Here is a 20,000-nt window from a genome sequence, read left to right as displayed (position 1 = left end):
AGGTGACCGAGATGTGAGGGGAAAATAAGAATGATACTTGAGATGTGCAGGAAAAAGGAAGGCGACGGAGATGTGCTGGAAAATAAGGGGCTGACAGAGATCTGAAGAAATATGAAGTGGCAGAGATGAGAAAGAAAATGAGGGGATGACAGAGATCTGAAGAAAAATGAGGTGGCAGAAATGAGAAAAAAAAATGAGGGGCTGACGGAGATCTGAAGAAATTTTAAGTGGCAGAGATGAGAAAGAAAAGTTGGCTTAGAGATCTGAAGAAAAATGAGATGACGGAGATGAGAAAGAAAATGAGGGGCTGACAGAGATCTGAAGAAAAATTAGAGATGAGAAAGGAAATGAGGGCTGATCGGAATCTGAAAAAAATGAGATGACAGAGATGATAAAGAAAATGAGGGGCTGACAGGGATCAAAGGTGACAGAGATGATAAAGAAAAATATGAGCTGTCAGAGATCTGAAGAAAAATGAGATGACGGAGATGAGAAAGAAAATGAGGGGCTGACGGAGATCTGAAGAAAAATGAGATGACAGAGATGATAAAGAAAATGAGGGGCTGACAGGGATCTGAAGAGGTGACAGAGATGATAAAGAAAATTATGAGCTGACAGAGATTTGAAGAAAAATGAGGTGACGGAGATGAGAAAGAAAGTAAATGAAGAAAAATGAGGTAAAATAGATGATAAACAAATTGTGGGGCTGACAGAGATCTGAAGAAAAACGAGCTGACAGAAATGCGAAAGAAAACATATGACAGAAATTTTGCAAGAATGTATTTTCCTCAGAATGAGGCCGATGGAAAAGGCACCCTGTTGCAGTCATGTAGCCGCGTGGAAGCAAGTTGTCAGTTGCTATGCGAATTTTTATTTATCTATTCATGAAATAGTTTGGAATATTATGACTTTAAACACCTCTTTCTCTCTCTCTCTCTCTCTCTCTCTCTCTCTCTCTCTCTCTCTCTCTCTCTCTCGCAGTACCTTCAGTAAACCTTCCGCGTGGTGGCCGTTTGTTTGGAAGAGAGACGTCAACAACCATTCGATCCGCTGAGGCGTCCAGTTTTAGTGCACACCATCAGTGGTTACGCTCGATGGAGCTAGTTATTCAACTTAACCCTGCAGTGAACAAATCGTGGTAAGCTCAATTTAAGAGGGTTTGTTTTCCCTGTTTAGTTTTCTGTAAAGAAAACTTTTGTGCCGGATTTGTCTGTTCGTCCGCACTTTTTCTGTCCGCCCTCAGATCTTAATAACTACTGAGGCTAGAGGGCTGCAAATTGGTATGTTGATCATCCACCCTCCAATCATCAAACATACCAAATTGCAGCCTTGTATCCTCAGTAGTTTTTTATTTTATTTAATGTTAAAGTTAGCCATAATCGTGCTTCTGGCAACGATATAGAACAGACCACCACCGGGCCGTGGTTGAAGTTTCATTGGCCGCGGCTCATACTCCAATGTACCGAGACCATTGAAAGATAGATCTATTTTCGGTGGCCCTGATTATACGCTGTAGCGGCTGTACAGAAAACTCGACTGTGCCGAAGAAACTTGGCCGCATTTTTTACTTGTTTAGATCGTCTTCGCGCGCGCGCACAAACACGCGCAAAAGTAAAGTGATTCCGTCAATTGAGAAATTAAAATAATTAGAGAACGTTTGATTCTTTTCCTGATATATGACTTTAAATAACTTTTAAGATTATAAATGTTGGTAACCCAGCCACGCGCTCATGCCTATACCTTCCTCATCTCCGTCCACTTAATTATCAGTCGTATCAGATAGTTTCCCCCTTTACTCCCTTTTTTCCCTTATCTGCTCATTTTTTTAACTTGATCTTTCCTTGTTTTTCCTTCGCCTTTTATCTCCAGCCCTTCCTTTGTAGTGGCAGACTGGCCAGGCCCTTCAAGAAGAAGAAGAAGAGGATGAAGGCCCAGGTCACGTGACTATCTACTTCATGTCAGACTCACGCTGATTGGGCGAGGCGATAAGGTTGACCTCGTAACATTGGATGGAGATTGAAGGAGAAGGGGTGGGGGAAGGGGAAGGGGAAGAATAGTTACACGAAAGGGAAGGAACTGAAAATAGATAAATTGATTGTTAAGAAAAATAGTAGATGTAAGAGCTATCAGGTCATACTGATTGTACTTAACAACGTCTATTAACAATATTAAACAGGATTTTTTTTATTATTTTAACGTAGTTTGTCTTTCCCCTACTTCCTATAACACCCCCTGGCTTCAACTCCCTTCATTCCTTTTACTGTACCTCCATTCATATTCTCTTTGTTCCATCATTCTTTCCACACTCTCCTATCAGTTGTTTTACAGTGCAAATGCGATTTTTTCCTCTTGTTACACCTTTCAAACCTTTCTACTCTCATCTTCCCTTTTACCGCTGAACGACCTCATAGGTTCCAGCGATTGGCCTTTGCCTTACCTCGTTATTTCTTCCTATTACTTGTTTTCTTTAAGGTTGGGATAGATGAGGGTGTTGTGTTGCCCATCCCAGCGGCCTTCGTTTAGGATTTGTTAACGGAAGGAACTGTATCGCATATATATGCCTGTGTGTATATGTAATATATATATATATATTGCGAAGGACACAAGATCACCAAAATCTCATAAAATTCAAAACAAAAAATGTCCTAGCTCGAGAAGGACAATTTTAACATTCTTTGATGTGAGTCTTTGGCGATAATTTTCATTAATATATTTTTTTTCCTTATAATTTCCGCTTTATGAAAATCATGTGTATAAGTCACTTTTCCTAAACATTTTGAAAATAAGATTCTCTGCAAAACGTTATACGAATCATTCAGTTTTCATGAAAGCGTTTGAGGAGGGTTTTTTCATCCATAGATAACATTTTCTCTTACATCCCGGTCTTTACATAAGAAAAGGCTATTTGCAAAGCCTCACGAAAACTTATGGAAATAATTTAGCTCCTTTGGTAACCTTTTTGCACATCATTTAATTCATTAAATTTTTTGGAAGTCATGTATTTCTCAAAAATACGTTTTCACAATATACGAAAACGTTTGGAAATGATTTATCTCTTGATAACTTTTTGCACGTCATTTAATTAATTAAAAAATTTTTCGAAGTCAAAAATTTTTTCGCAGTAATATATAGTAAAAACAACGCTCGGTTACTTTTCATAAAAACGTTCTATAAATGATTTAGTTCTTATAAAAAGTCTTAGAAATAATTTTATATCCTCGAACATATTATATCAACAATCGGTTCTATCCAATTTTCATTATGTATTCGCTGCTGTATTTTATTCAGATTTTTTTTTAATCCCTTTCCTCTCGCCAAGATTATCGCAGTTTTTCACTTTTCTGTTGTCAGTCCGTCCGCACTTTTTCTGTCCGCCCTCAGATCTTCAAAACTACTGAGGCTAGAGGGCTGCAAATGGGTATATTGATCATCCACCCTCCAGTCATCAAACATACCAAATGGCAGCCCTCTAGACTCAGTAGTTTTTTTTTTTAGGGTTGAAGTTAGCCTTGATAGTGCGTCTGGCACCGCTATAGGTGCCAACAACACAGGTTGCTACCGGGCCGTGGCTGAGAGTTTCATACAGCATTATTCGCTGTACAGAAAACTTGACTGCGCCGAAGAAACTTGGGCACATTTTTTACTTGTTTTATCCTGTTTATTGTTAACTAATAAGAGAAACCTCGTGACTTCCATCGGTAAAATTATTTAAAGTACTTTTTAAAGTTAATGAAATACATATTATTGCTCGCACTTGGTAAACTTACAAGGAGATCAAGTTCAGTATAAGAGAAACCTTAGTATTTCATTTTTGGATAATATTATTTTAACCCGTGTGATGTTATTTTGGAATCGGCGAAAGAAAAATGAGTGTCATTTAAATTAGTTATAAATGCCAGTTATAATACGAGAGAAACTTCACGCTTGAACGGAAAACGAATTAAGATTTTGTTAAAAAAATCCGTTGACTAAAAATAAAACAGCGAGATCCCCCAATTAACAAGAGAAAGTCCTCCACACTTTAAACAAAATTTGTATGGACTAATGGTAGGCGGTGGGAGGGGTTGGAATATAATGCGGTGAATTGCAACGTTTTAAAGCGCAAACGCACATACAGACGCACGCACGCACGTAGACATACAAACACCCGAGCACTTCATGGCATGTTAATCTCCCAAAGACAATAGGAAGGGGGAGACAAACAAAACCGCATTAGAATAGTCTCCCCTTTGAAGTGGCTCATCTCCGTTTTCTATACGATTGTTCAAAGATGATGAGTGTAAACGATCTTTTTCTTTCCTCTCTCTCTCTCTCTCTCTCTCTCTCTCTCTCTCTCTCTCTCTCTCTCTCTTTTCTTTTCTGTTTTAGGGGAATGAATTCGAGACAAGAGCAAGGGGGTGGGGGAAGGGGACTGAAGAATGCCGGAGATAAGAGAATGGCAAAAAGAATCAGCGGGGGAAGAAAGGAAGTTCTCTACGTGGGAGCATCATTTATTTTAATTGTTTGTTACCAGAAAGTGTATGCAGTGATAATCTCTGTGAAGTTTTCAAAGGAAGATGGTTGGAAAAGTCTCATATTAAACGAAGAACAGTACCAGCAAGGAGTGCGAGTATTTCGTTTTTGTCCGTATGGAAGAAACGAAATGGAATTGAGGAATGTGTGCTGGTACGATTAGCAAACATTATTATTATTATTATTATTATTATTATTATTATTATTATTATTATGGTTATTATTATTTTTAATACGAAGACAACAGAAACTTCTTCATTACTTCCTTGTACCTAAGCTTTTAACCTTGGGAGTCGAACGTTCGTATACTAAGTGAATCTAATAGTGGTCATAATAACTGTAACAATGGGTAGAGCAAAATTGATATATTCAATGAAAATTAATGATGGCTACAGTTATTATAATTAGTACTAGGCCTAATAGCAGAAACTAGGCCTAGTAAAAGCAGTAATGTTGACGTTAGTAGCATTAGCACCAGGCATAGCCAATGGAGCCACTATTAATAATAGTATTATCATTAGTAGCGGAACTAGGAGCAACCTCAGTTTTAATAGCCGCAGAAATAGCAATAACCAAAACTTGTGAAGGGAAGTCCGTTGCAAAACCTCGTCACCGCCACACAGCGACCACTTGAGACGACGGCGGCGGTGGGTGCGGGGAAGCGCTGCTCAAACCGCCCTCCTGTTTAATCGTTCATTTGTTCTTACCCCGATAGAGAGATACAGTCTGCGGGCATTTGAGGGCATCTTTTTGGGTATCTTTTGTCGTCATTATCTGTGCAGAGGGGGTGGGTGGGGTAGTGCTTTTTAAGCGCTTTTGAGATTATACCCCTCGTGGCTTGGTTCCCCCCCCCCCCTCCCACCTCCCATTCCCCTCCCGCGCGATTGTCTGTTGTGCACTCGAGTTGTCAGTGTTTGTTTTGTTCTCTTTGTTCTTTGGGCTTTTTTTCGTTTGTTTGTTTGCTTGTTTGAAGGTCTTTATCTTTACCGCTTTTTTTTTGAGAGTGTGTTTGTGTGTTTGCATCTGTGATTAGGTATGTGTTTCCTAGACTTTTATTTATGTATGTTATTAATTATGAATTTGATTTATTATATACATTATATTAGTTTTTATTTGTGGTTAAATTCTCGTTGCTTATTACTGCAATTATAAAGAGAGAGAGAGAGAGAGAGAAGCAAATTTGAACCCAGAGAACGTGTGATAGAATTTCAACCATAAATTCAACTCACAGAGAGAGAGAGAGAGAGAGAGAGAGAATGAAACTCATCCCTTTGTTATATGCGTGTTCGACATTTCCCCCTAACCTGTCCCTTGGCACACCCCTTCCTCCCCCACCCTCCTCTTGTGTTTTCCGTTCTCTTGTCTCTTTATCAATATAACCCCCAGAATCTCTCTCTCTCTCTCTCTCTCTCTCTCTCTCTCTCTCTCTCTCTCTCTCTCTCTCTCCATTCTTCTCTGTATCTCTTTTGCCACCATTATCTCGTCCATCGGCGTTCTTGTTTATGCTTGTTTCCTGCGCCCTTTCCTGGCTCGGCCCTCTGTCCCTTAAAGTGTCTTATGGAACAGAAGTGGTTGAGGGGGAGGTGGGGGTGGAGGGAAGGGGAGTTAGGGGTTGGGGAGGGGAGAGATAGCATGATTGGCGGTGGGGATGAATGGGCTCTTGAGGATATGAGTAAACTTTTAATTAATGTAATTGTTTGGCATAAAGGGTTCTCCGCATGTAATGGTGTTCAAAGGTAAGTACGCGTACATTGCGTACAGACGTACACATACACGCACACACATATACGTATATATATATGTGTATGTATATATATTATATATACATATATATTATATATATACTTGTATATATTTATATATATATATGTGTGTGTATATATTATATACTGTATATAGTGTTGTACATATACACATACATATACATACATACATACATACATACATACATACATACATACATACATATACAAACATATATACACAGGCATACTTTATGGGAGCACTCTCTCTCATAGACAATTCTCGTTCGTTGCTGAAGTACATGAACCATCTACTATTTTCAGGCAACACTTTTCCAAATTCTGAGCGTCTTATCTTCAAGGCAGAAGTACTGAAAAAAAGAAACAAAAATTAATGCTATGTTTCTACATGTACTTACTCTTATGCCTTTTGCTGTTCCAGAAAAAAATGGTATATTTTAATATTTTTACTGTGCAAAAGATTTCTAGTGGGTTACCATTCATATGATTGAAGCTTGCCTTGACTTACTGTAGCAATGTTAATTAATATCCTTTTGGCTTTCGTATTTTTTTTCTTGGTCAGTACAGAGTACAGAGTTATTCATGTTATAAGAATATTTATTACAATATGTTCTTGAAAAACTAATACCCATTGGTGATGTTCTGCGTTGTTGTTTATGTCTCGTATATATTCATAGGACAACATGCATATATATATGTATATATATATATATATATATATATATATATATATATATATATATATATATATATATATATATATATATATTTATATATAACATTTTATGGAATAAATAAAATAAATATGAAGTTAAAACACTTTTTTTCTTCGTTTAACGTGCTCTTTCCCATTTTTCATATATATATATATATATATATATATATATATATATATATATGTATATATATATTTATATATATATATATATATATATATATATATATATATATATATATATATATATATATATATATATGTGTGTGTGGTGTGTTTTATGTATACTTCATGAAAACAATTTTTATCTATTATTCCATAATAGGTTTTTAATAGTTGTATACCCGAATTCATATACTTATCCACAAATATGTATATTATATATATATGTATATGTATCCATAAATATTTATATTGAGATTTCATTATCGTAAAGGATACATGTCAGTTTCATAGATTGGTACCAGTGGGCTGCATATACAACTTTTTAAGATCTTATTATAATAAGGATAATTTCAAAAAGCATAGTACTTTTGTCTACCGCGAAAAATTTTTCGAAAGATTATAGAAAATTAAGATTAATTTTAATATGCATGGTAACCCTCGAGCCCATGATTAGTAAACCAATAGGAATGTTTTACATGGTTAAATTTTAAAATATTCTCTTGTTTTGGCTAATATAAACATAAGTAGTCTAATCATCTTATCTTTGTTAACAACCCCGATAAATTAGGCCCTTTAGTTGTTTTTCGACTACACATATAACTTTTTAGGTATCATCTGCTTCAGCATATAAAAACGTATAGGCAGCATTGTCCCAAACATTCAGACATTTTAGGTACCGTTTGCCCAAGTATCAGGCTTGTTAGGTACCATTTGCCTAAGTATAACTGATATTCTAAGTATCATTTGCCTAAGTATAGCTGATCTTCTAAGTATCATTTGCCTAAGTATAGCTGATCTTTAGGTATCATTTGCCTTAGTATACTGATCTTCTAGGTATCATTTGCCTAAGTATAGCTGATCTTCTAGGTATTATTTGCCTAAGTATTTGATCTTCTAGGTATCATTTGCCTTAGTATAGCTGATCTTCTAGGTATCATTTGCCTGTATAGCTGATCTTCTAGGTATCATTTGCCTAAGTATAGCTGATCTTCTAGGTATCATTTGTCTAAGTATAGCTGATCTTCTAGGTATCATTTGCCTAAGTATAGCTGATCCTCTAGGTATCATTTGCCTAAGTATAGCTGATCTTCTAGGTATCATTTGCCTAAGTATGGCTGATCTTCTAGGTATCATTTGCCTAATTATAGCTGATCTAGGTATCATTTGCCTAAGTATAGTTGATCTTCTAGGTATCATTTGCCTAAGTATAGCTGATCATCTAGGTATCATTTGCCTAATTATAGCTGATCTTCTAGGTATCATTTGCCCAAGTATAGCTGATCTTCCAGGTATCATTTGCCTAAGTATAGCTGATCTTCTAGGTATCATTTGTCTAAGTATAGCTGATCTTCTAGGTATCATTTGCCTAAGTATAGCTGATCTTCTAGGTATCATTTGTCTAAGTATAGCTGATCTTCTAGGTATCATTTGCCTAAGTATAGCTGATCTAGGTATCATTTGCCTAAGTATAGCTGATGCTCTAGGTATCATTTGCCTAAGTATAGCTGATCTTCTAGGTATCATTTGCCTAAGTATAGCTGATCTTCTAGGTATCATTTGCCTAAGTATAGCTGATCTTCTAGGTATCATTTGCCTAAGTATAGCTGATCTTCTAGGTATCATTTGCCTAAGTATAGCTGATCTTCTAGGTATCATTTGCTAAGTATAATGATCTAGGTATCATTTGCCTAAGTATAGCTGGTCTTCTAGGTATCATTTGCCTAATATATATTTGATCTTCTTATCATTTGCCTAAGTATAGCTGATCTTCTAGGTATCATTTGCCTAAGTATAGCTGATCTAGGTATCATTTGTCTAAGTATAGCTCATCTTCTAGGTATCATTTGCCTAAATATATCTGACCTTTTAGGTACCATTTGCCTAATTATATTTGACCTTTTCGATACTATTTGTCTATGTATATCTGATCTTATAGGTACCATTTACCTGGGTATATCTGACCTTTCAGGTACCATTTGCCTAAGCATATCAGACCGTTTAGGTATTATTTGCGTAAGCAGAGCAGATCTTTCAGGTACCATTTGTACAGGTATCTGACTTCAAAGTATCATGGAGCTCTTTGTAGAACCTTGTAAGTCAACAGTAGTTAAATAAATCAGATGCATTTATGAACCACAGCCCAAGTAAATAATGCCTGTTATTCAGCATGAAGTTGAGTAAAATGAATATTTTGCTTACCATGGGTGCCATTTGAATTACCATAGAGCTTTTTACTTTCCATTTGTTGGTCACCATACCCCTAGTAAGAAAACCAGCTTATTCTAGTTGCCATGGATCAAGGTAAAGTCAGTAGTCCTTTTTGTTGCCGTGGAATTAAACAAATTAGACTTTTTCCAATTGCCGACTAAATAAGTTTTTAGTCTTCACAAACAAAGAAAACACTGTTCATTCCCTAAACACAAGTGAGTCAGACTTTTTTTATTAACCAAATTATTTAATTATTTTCCATTGCCTTAATTTGATAAGGTCATTTTAGTTCCTCTGGACCCAGGTAAATGAAACCATTCTAGTTACCATGAACTTATTTTCACCATAAAATTTTAAATAAAGCTGACTTAAATTAGCATGATCCTTTCAAGGGGTACTTAGAAAACAAAGAAACTCTAGCTACGACAAAACAAAGTCCAGTCACTGCAAACTGTCAGTCAACAACAAAAATAAACTTTGACATGTTCAGTTCCTTCATACAGGAAGAAAACAAATGTATGAATACTACAAGCCAACCGTTCCGAGTTATCAAGCAAACTACATTTCAATGGTTACCACAAACCAAATTATTTCAGGTTTCAGAAACCAGAGCAGACCACACTTTTGTAGTTCCAGCAAACCACAGGCAACAAAACAAGAGCAGATGAAAACGAATCAAGTTGCAGAAAAACCAAACCAGAACAATATTCTTAACATCAAGCAAATAACCTTCGCCTTTCAAAGTACCACAAAACAAGTTTTTAGTTATTACGAAACGAAGAAATCTTGATCCACATCAAATCAGTCAAAACTGTTCCCGTTTAGCTACTACAAAGAATAGGAGGCTAATCTCACCGTCTCAAACCGCTGAAAACCGTAATCTTGTAATCATCACAAACCAAAGAAAGCTAATCTGCTTGTCACAAACCTAAGAAACATCACTAATCTAGTTGACCCCCGGAGGTAGGGCCGTCAGTGCACCTAATGCGGTGCACCGTAGGCATTGCTTAAGGTTCTTTGCAGCGTCCCTTCGGCCCTCAGCTGCAACCCCTTTCATTCCTTTTGCTGTACCTTCCTTCAAATTCTTTCTTCCAGCAGTTGTTTCATAGTGCAATTGCGAGGTTTTTCACCTGTTGCACTTTTCAATCCTTTCTAATCTCAGTTTCCCTTTCAGCGCTGAATGACCTCAAAGGTCCACCGCGTGGCCTTTGGTCAAAAGGAAATCTATATTCCATTCCGAACCAGGAAAGCCTCTTGTCACCCAACATAAGGATATCCAAACCAGTCGCATGAAAAACACACCATTTTAATTCGCGACAAACCAAAGAAAGCAAATCAAGTTGCCACAAACCAAGGAGGGCCAAAGAAATCATCACTGGTTTAATTAACCACAAACCAGAGCAAACCTCAAAGCTAAGAAACGTCACCATTCTAAAGTATCCTGAACCAAAGAAGCATCACAATTCCAGTTAACCATAGACGAAGAAACAGTACTGTACCATTTAACCACAATTTAAAGAATCACTACTCATCTAGTTACGCTCAGTCCCTAACAAGTAAAAAATGGGCCGAAGTTTCTTCGGCGCAATCGAGTTTTCTGTACAGTGTATAATCAAGGCCACCGAAAATAGATCTATCTTTTGGTGGTCTCGGTATAATGTTGTATGAGCCGCAGCCCATGAAACTTTAACCACGGTGGTGGCCTGTCCTATATCGTTGCCAGACACACCAAAGGAATTAAAGATTATTATAACTGACCCCAAACGAAGGAAATTAAACATCATCATTGTAACTGGCCGTAAACAAAAGGCATTAAACATCATCATTGTAACTGACTGCAAACTAAAGAAATTAAACATCACCTTTGTAACTGACCGTAAACCAAAGAAACATTACTGTTGTAATGGACCACAAACCAAAGAAACATTACTGTTGTAATGGACCAAAAACCAAAGAAACATTACTGCTGTAATGGACCACAAAGCAAAGAAACATGACCATTCTAATGAGCCACAAAGCAAAGAAACATGACCATGCTAATGAACCATAGAGCAAAGGTATTGAACCACAAAGCAAAGAAACATGACCATTCTAATGAGCCACAAAGCAAAGAAACATGACCATTCTAATAAACCATAGAGCAAAGGTAATGAACCACAAAGCAAAGAAACTTGACCATTCTAATGAGCCACAAAGCAAAGAAACATGACCATTCTAATGAACCATAGAGCAAAGGTAATGAACCACAAAGCAAAGAAACATGACCATTCTAATGAGCCACAAAGCAAAGAAACATGACCATTCTAATGAACCATAGAGCAAAGGTAATGAACCACAAAGCAATGAAACATGACCATTCTAATGAACCATAGAGCAAAGAAACATGGCCATTCTAATGAACCACAAAGCAAAGGAACATGACCATTCTAATGAGCCACAAAGCAAAGAAACATGACCATTCTAACTGACTACAAACTGAAGAAGCATCACCATATTAGTTAACAAAACCAAACATCACCCTTTTAATTAATCACAAAAAAAAGATAGAAAAAATCACCCTTCAAGTTAACCATATAATTAACCACAAACAAGCTCAAAAACAACCATTATGATTAACCACAGTCTTCCCCCCAAAAATCAAAATTCTAGGAAACCACAAACCACAGCAAATCACACCCATGAGGTCACAAGCGAGACACACACACACACACACACACACACACACGCGCGAGCAAAATGAGTAAAGAAAACCGAACCAATCCATCGACCGTCAACGAAGGCAACGGTGCACCCACCCTCCGCATTCTCTGGCGATGCATCCGAACCTCTCGTGACCGCCCATGTGTGATACCCGATCCGCAATAAATGAACGATCATTAGGACGGTCTCGCGCTGTTTAAAAGACGCGACTTTTGCGCCCCGACTAATGATTCAAAAACCCAACGTCGTCGCCCGATGGGAGCGGGGAGGGGAGGGGGAGGGGGACTCGAGGCTTCGCGCGAGTGGGGAATAAAGCGAAAATTGTCAAGAAAACTAATTTTTATTTAATTTTTTTTTAAGGATTCGGAATTCCTCCTCGCGTGACTGCCTTATCTCCCGAGTTTCTTTTCAGTCTCGCTGGTGTTTTCTTCGATCTACTTTCGTGTTTTGGTTTTTTTTCGCGAGTTTTGTGTTTATCTGTTCTTTATTTTAGCGTCGTTATGTGGCGTAGGGGTTGTTCTTTATCGTTTATTTTTAAGCTTGTTTGTTATTGTTGTTTATCTTGATTTTTGTTCCTGTCATTCAGTTGTGGATTCCGTAATACATCCTTTTTTTTATTAGAGAGGCTCCTATTTCTCCCTTCGCCTCCTCCTCCTCCTCCTCCTCCTCCTCGAAACTCCCTGCCCTTCCTTCCTCTCTTTCCCCATTCCTCAGCCTCATTTTCCTCCCTCTCCTTTTCTTTCCTCTCCCTCCTCATCTATCATTTCTTAGCTCTGAAACTTCAAATAATTTCTCTTTCTGTATCCTCACCTTCTTTGTGATTTTTGGTTTAGTTTTCTTTATCTTTTGGTTAACATTCTTTCTTTCCTCTACGTTCCCTTCCATGTCACTTTTTTTTTTTTAAGAGAAAATATATAATTATTGTAACTGTCTTGAAGTATTTAAATTTTCTTATTCATTTCCCTTTAGAGACGTTGACCATACAAGTTGTAACGTCATTTTGCATGCTATTTAATATGCCTGACTGCCATACTTTGAACCTGACATCTTTTTTCCACTCACTCCATTCATATGGAACCTGTAAGTTCTCTTGATTGTTATTCATCTCTCATCTCCTCTCAGTATTGTTCTTACCTCCTTCTTTGGTCATTTTTCACTTTCCATCTCTTCACTTAGGTTTTCTTTCCCTTGTTTGTATCGTTTCTTTCATTTCCACATTGGTCCAGCATATCTCTCTCTCTCTCTCTCTCTCTCTCTCTCTCTCTCTCTCTCTCTCTCTCTCTCTCGTGTAGTTCTGGCGTTCGCTAGTTACATTCTACGATGATTTATCTTATTAGTTTTCTGTAAAAGAAAACTGTTGTGCCGGCTTTGTCTGTCCGTCTGCACTTTTTCTGACCGCCCTCAGATCTTAAAAATTACTGAGGCTAGAGGGCTGCAAATTGGTATGTTGATCATCCACTCTCCAATCATCAAACATACCAAATTGCAGCCCTCTTGCCTGAGTAGTTTTTATTTTAATGTTAAAGTTAGCTATAATCGTGCGTCTGGCAACGATGTAGGACATGCCACCACCGGGCCGTGGTTAAAGTTTCATGGGTCGCGGCTCGTACAGCATTATACCGAGACCACCGAAAGATAGATCTATTTTCGGTGACCTTGATTATATGCCGTACAGGAAATTCGATTGCGCATTTTTTACTTGTTTTTATTGGAATCCCAGCCTGATTCTCTTAATCTCCTGCGAGCCATCTGATCAATCGTCCTTTTGTGTGGCAACGTAACATCCCGACAACCAACGTCTTCTCACGACTGATTATCTGTCTCGTCATTTGTCTAGCATGGCACCTTTTTTTTACTCTACAAGAATCCATGTAACACCCTATAGGGTAGGCGTTCCCAAAAATATACTAAAATAAGCGGCCCCTTGCTTGGTCAGTTCAGTTGGTGCTTCTTCCCCTTCAAATGAGGACTTTTTAATTATAACCCCACTGCTGTTTTCCTTATTTTCATTTCCTTGTCCATTACTCTTTATCCCCTTTTTCAGAGGTGTGCTTGATAAAGGCTTCCAATATATATATATATATATATATATATATATATATATATATATATATATATATATATATATATATATATATATATATATATATATATATATATATATATATATATATATATATATATATATATATATTAATCATGAAGCTACAAATGTCGTTTAATATCAAATTCACGCTACTTCGGGAATATCCCCGATGGGAATTATCACCGAAGGCGAATTTATAAGTGATAAATGGATCGGTACTGCCGGGTCTCGATCCTCGACACAATTACCTTCCAACGACTCCAGTCGACGGTCTACCCGCTCAATACCAATCCATTTATCACTTATAAATTCCCCTTCGGTGATAATTTCCCATCGGGGATATTCCCGAAGTAGCGTGAATTGGATATTAAACGACATTTGTGGTTTCATGATTGCATATAAATCACAATGTGATAAAAATTTATATATATATATATATATATATATATATATATATATATATATATATATATACATACCCATCTTCACTTTGTCTTTATTATTTTTTCCCTTTTATTTTACCCTCTCAGTTATCTTATAATCCTTTCTTTTATCGTATATTTTACTCCTTTTCCTTTTGGCTTTTTAATTTGATCTCATTTCCTAGGGTTTGCTATTCTTATCTTCCTTATCAGAAACTTTATCATTTGCATTTAATTGTTTTCTTTTAATTGTTCTGCATTTCCCTCCATTTCCTGCTTTTAATTCCTTATTTAATTCTGTTTTGTTTTAATTTTGTTTTACCACCTCATTAACTCTTCACTGTACCATAACTCACTCATTCATCACGCTTCCAATCTCATTCTCATTGTTTCCGTTCAATCTCCTTCTCAATCATCCTTCTCACTATTCTTCCCCATTCTCACTCCTTCACGTCCCCTCACATTCTCCCCAATCTTTCTCCAGTTCTCTATCATTATCTCACATCTACCTTCTTCATGCATCGGCATTCTTCTGTCTCATCTCTCCCTTCATGTTCCTCTTCTTTCCTCACTTCCTCACTTTTGCGTCTGTCCCTCCTTCGACGTCTTCCTTCCTCTTTCTCGCTGTCCCATTCATCATCACATTCTTCCTGAGACTCGTCCGATCTTCCGTCTACTGCATGTTCCCTCCTTCTCTCATATCGTTGCGTTTTCCCAGTCATTCACATTCTTCTCTTCTCTTTTTCAACCTCCTTTTTATTTTCTATTTTCCAACTTTCCCTCACATTACCACAGTTTCTCAATCATCCCTCAAATCTTCTGTCTCACTTTTCCGATCTTCCATTTTATTTTCCCAATCCTCCCATAGGTCATTCATCTCTCTCAGCCGTCCATCACGTTTTCCTTGTGTTATCTCAGCCTTCTCTCACATCCTCACAATCTTCCCTCACTTCATTCTTTTTTTCCTCTTCTTTCTTCCGTATCGTGACAGTTGCTCAATTTTCTCACTTAATCTTCCTCCTAATCCTTTCCTTTCCTAATCTTTCCTTCCCTCTCTTCCCTAAGCCTTCCCTCACGTCATCACAATCTTTCCTCACCCCTACTCTTATTTACATTCTTCCTTCTTCCTCATCGTGACAGATTCTCAATCATCCCTCACATTCTCCATCTCTCCGAATCTTCTTCCACATCTTTGCCCTTCTTTTCTCAGCATTCCCTTACATCATCACGTTTTTCCCTTCCCCAGAAATCCCCACAACAACCCCAGCCCCCAAAAACACTCTATCTGTAATTAATTCTCCCAAAAACCTGCATCTGTGATTCCTCTCACCTCTCTCTCTCTCTCTCTCTCTCTCTCTCTCTCTCTCTCTCTCTCTCCAAAAACACATCTGTGATTCACCTCTCTCTCTCTCTCTCTCTCTCTCAAAAACACTATGTGATTCACCCTCTCTCTCTCTCTCTCCTCTCTCTCTCTCTCTCTCTCTCTCTCTCTCTCTCTCTCTCTCTCTCTCTAAAAAACACTACATCTGTGATTCACCCCTTCCTCTCTCTCTCTCTCTCTCTCTCTCTCTCTCTCTCTCTCTCTCTAAAAAAACACTACATCTGTGATTCTCTCTCTCTCTCTCTCTCTCTCTAAAAAAAAAACACTACATCTGTGATTCACCCCCTCTCTCTCTCTCTCTCTCTCTCTCAAAAACACTACATCTGTGATTCACCCCCTCCTCTCTCTCTCTCTCTCTCTCTCTCTCTCTCTCTCTCTCTCTCTCTCTCTCTCTCTCTCTCTCTCTCCGCTGCTCCATTCTCTTCGGGAGGCCCCTAGACAGGTCCTCTTGAAAACCGTCGCGGACTAAAGACAAATTATGTTGATTAAATTGCTTCTTTCCAGCCAGCATTAAAGCCTCGTGTAAGCCATCCCCCGGGGATACAACTTTCATCTCGAAATAAGATATTTCTCCCTCAAAATATTTTTTTTTATTTAATTTTCGGATGCGGAGTTGGACCGGTGCAATTATTAATCATTTTTGCTGATCGATGTGATTGGGGTTTAACCATTTCTCCCGGTGTTGAATTTGGAGAATTTGTTGTTGAATTTAGGTTGCTCTAGTTTTTTTTTTTTTTGGGGATGGGGTATGACTAATGTTCCTTTTTTTACACGCTTTGTCTGTTTTCAGTTTGAAAATATATATTCAATTTTACTTTTTTTTGTAGAAAGCCTATGACTAAATTTCATTTTACTGTAGATCTTACTTTGTATGATTTTATTATGAAGAATACATTATCACGCTTTTTTTTAAACTATAACATTAACTTCAATATTCTTAGTGGAAAATATTAGCAGGTAATTTATTAACATTTCCATGCGCAATTTCCTACGTCTTTGAAACTACATAATTAAGTGTCAGTCGTAGTGGAAAATATGAATAGCGAATTGTATAATTAATTATCATTTCTATCTGCATCTTATTGTGAAATAGACAGCAGACTTTAATAATATAAATTCAGAAAAGATGTAATCGAACATAATTTCGGGCTGGAAAATGTATTGAGATCCAGAATGGAAAAAATGACGTGTGCAGTAATTTCAGTCATAATTACTCCAGGGATGAGACAGGACCGAGTCGCGTCCGGCCTTTGATCATTTGGGAAAATTTATTCATAACCACGAAGGGCGAATAATGAAACTTCCTGGTCTGGGAAAAATGGGAGGATATCAAAGTCACTTTGAAATCCGAGAGAGAGAGAGAGAGAGAGAGAGAGAGAGTTGGGTTTAGGGGGAGGGTGAAGGTTGAAAAGCCCCTGGCTTTGGAACCCCTTAAGCAACCTGGTGGCATCCTTCTCTCCCCTCCCTACCTAACCACCCTTTTCTCTCCCCTCCCCCCGAAAAAAAATTGAAATAAAAAATTAAAAGACTCAGAAAGAGTAGGAAAAAAAATGAGTAGCATTTGAGATGTCTCTTTTTAGAAGCCGCAGCCTACCCTCAGAGACCTCCTCTTGTCCTTTTCGGTTCTCATAACACTAATCAAAGTAATGGGTGTAGCGGTGTTACGACAAATGGCACACGGCCACGCGTCATACCCCCTTATATATGTACCCCCTCCTATCACTTATGTACCCCCTCCCAGTACATATGTACCCCACCCAATCATATACACACCCCCTCCCGTCACATATGAACCCCCTTACCTTATGTATACCTATCTACGCAGTGATCCCCTGAATTGCGTCCTCCCCCATCCCATTTCACCTTGCAACCCTCCCTCCCTCCCTCCCTCCCCTCCAATCTCTTTTTATCTTCACAGATCATCTCTCGCGGAGGATGATTTAATGATGGAAAAATACTCGGATTGGATCATAAAGTGATTTTTCAGGGGGTGAAGTTTATTTTATCGGATTTCAATTCTTTTCCCGGGGCTGCAGCAGCGCCATCGTCTTTCCGATTCCTTGGTCACGGATTATTTAATGAGGGGAAAAGAATTCTCTCTCTCTCTCTCTCTCTCTCTCTCTCTCTCTCTCTCTCTCAGATGTCATTGCTTTGTAAACAAAAACAATTCTTACTGTGATTAACTATATTCATTTTTAGCCCGTGTTTCTGAAAATCTTGAAGTTAAAATTGCAACTTAGGAAGCCGTAGCCGATGCCTGCAAATCACAAACTCAAGGGTCAGCCAGTTTGATCCATCTTGCAAGACACTCACCTTCAGAATGCGGAATTTTCTTCCTAATCTTGTGTTTTCTCGAACATAATTCTATTTTATTTTTTCAAGAATCTGGTTTGTTGACTTATAAGGGGCGAAGTCCATTAAGCATTTTTCCTTGTGGGTCAAGAGTTCTCTTTAGTAGCCTTGGTAGTCTAAGTCTCTGTACCTTAAAGGTTGTTTTGAAGTGAACTGCACCATTTGCTCGGTAGGTAGACAACTTTAATTCAGTAGACAGGTATTCTAGCCCCAGGTATGTACAAACACAGCAGTTTGGTAAAATACAGAAACACATTACAGAAAGGCAAAAGAAAGAATCGGTGTACAGATGTGAAGAATATTAAAACTAGACCCTATGGTAAAGTACAGAAACTCAATACAGTTAAGCTCATTACAAATCGCTCATTTGTCAGAAGAATGACACAACTCAAAAAAATGTGTTTATTGAGTTACTGATACCAGCAGATAGCCCGTTCTTTGTTCCATATTGTGGTAAAACCGTCTTAGTTTTATTTGTAATACTAACCGCTAGAGGGCATGACATGTCACTATTACACTACAGAGAGTACAGAGAGTTTTAAACTTTAAATTGCTTCTCCTGAAAAATTCCAATTATTGAGTTATGTCACTCTTCTGGCAAAGGATATATATATTCACATTGCAGTATAGTAAGTACAGAAAAGCAATACAGCAGAGAAGCAAAGTAAAATACGGTAAAATATTGCAAAATAAAGAATTTCTTATCCAATTCTGTGGTGAAGAGACCTGAGGGATTTGGTCTTCCTAACCAAGCCCGGTCACTGTGAAAAGGCTTTCATAAATGGATGAAGTCAGGAATACAGGGGAATGCGGAGAAGTCCACATTCTGAAAATTAATGACATTCAGGACTGAACAAACTGAAGCAAAACAGGGTAATCAAGAGGACTTTCCCATGGGAAGACAGTAATTATTGGTCGAACAATTATAAGGTAAAATAATTAAGAGAGCATCTCCCAAATGAAGATAAATATCATAAGTAAAATTATCACAAGGCCTAATGGTTATGAGAACTTTCCCGAAAGGAAGATGATGATAATATCCTTTTAAGAAAATAGCTGTACCCGAGACTCGTACAGTGCAAGGGCACTGAGATAATTCATAAGTTATTACCAAAAGAAGGTAAGAATTTACTGAAAAAAAAAATAGAAACTATATATGAAACTATTACAAAGCAAGATAATTAAGAGAACATTTTGCAAGGCATGAGTCGTAAAATACTATTACGAAATAAGATCGTTGTCAAAATAATTTCCCAAAGCAAGACCGAACAGAAAAATCTCCAACACGCCAGCAAGAATCAGAAGTAAAAACCGAACCTAATATTAGATCATTTTGAGAGACCATTTCCCGAAAGAAGTTAAGAATTATACGCAAAACTGTTGCGAAACATTTCGCATAATAACGGGACATCTCTTTTGTACGGAAGTACAAAACACCGAAGCGTAAACGCTGTAGCGTTAATCTCTTTTACGACTCAAAAGGCCAACACTTGCCACATCTCTTCGCGGGTTTCCGGATGAGTTCGACCCTGGGACAGCGGGCGGAGCGCATCACACCCGAGCGATAATTGCTGCGACGCTCGCCGCAGCGCTAAGCCTCTTTTTGTTTTCCGCGTTTTGCAAGACACAATAAGCCCGAATTAACATATAATTTATGTGGGTAAACATTTCCGCTTGATGTCGTCCCCTTTTCCAA

General features: G+C 37.8%; 2 protein-coding genes across 4 annotated transcripts in view; one reads left to right on the top strand and one right to left on the bottom strand.

Moving 5' to 3' along the window:
* LOC136852699 (sericin-2-like) overlaps window positions 1-15,293 on the bottom strand; it is a 51,650-nt gene extending 36,357 nt beyond the window's left edge. Inside the window, exon 1 of the mRNA XM_067127613.1 lies at window positions 15,075-15,293. Coding sequence (XP_066983714.1) covers window positions 15,075-15,293 — 219 coding nt within the window. The remainder of the gene's footprint in view (window positions 1-15,074) is intronic.
* LOC136853074 (prolyl 3-hydroxylase OGFOD1-like) overlaps window positions 1-20,000 on the top strand; it is a 289,238-nt gene that overhangs the window by 213,455 nt on the left and 55,783 nt on the right. The gene's annotated exons all lie outside the window — the stretch shown is intronic.

This window comes from Macrobrachium rosenbergii, chromosome 26, assembly GCF_040412425.1.
Source record: "Macrobrachium rosenbergii isolate ZJJX-2024 chromosome 26, ASM4041242v1, whole genome shotgun sequence".
NCBI classification, from domain to species: domain Eukaryota; kingdom Metazoa; phylum Arthropoda; class Malacostraca; order Decapoda; family Palaemonidae; genus Macrobrachium; species Macrobrachium rosenbergii.
This window is presented reverse-complemented; position numbering and strand designations above follow the sequence as displayed.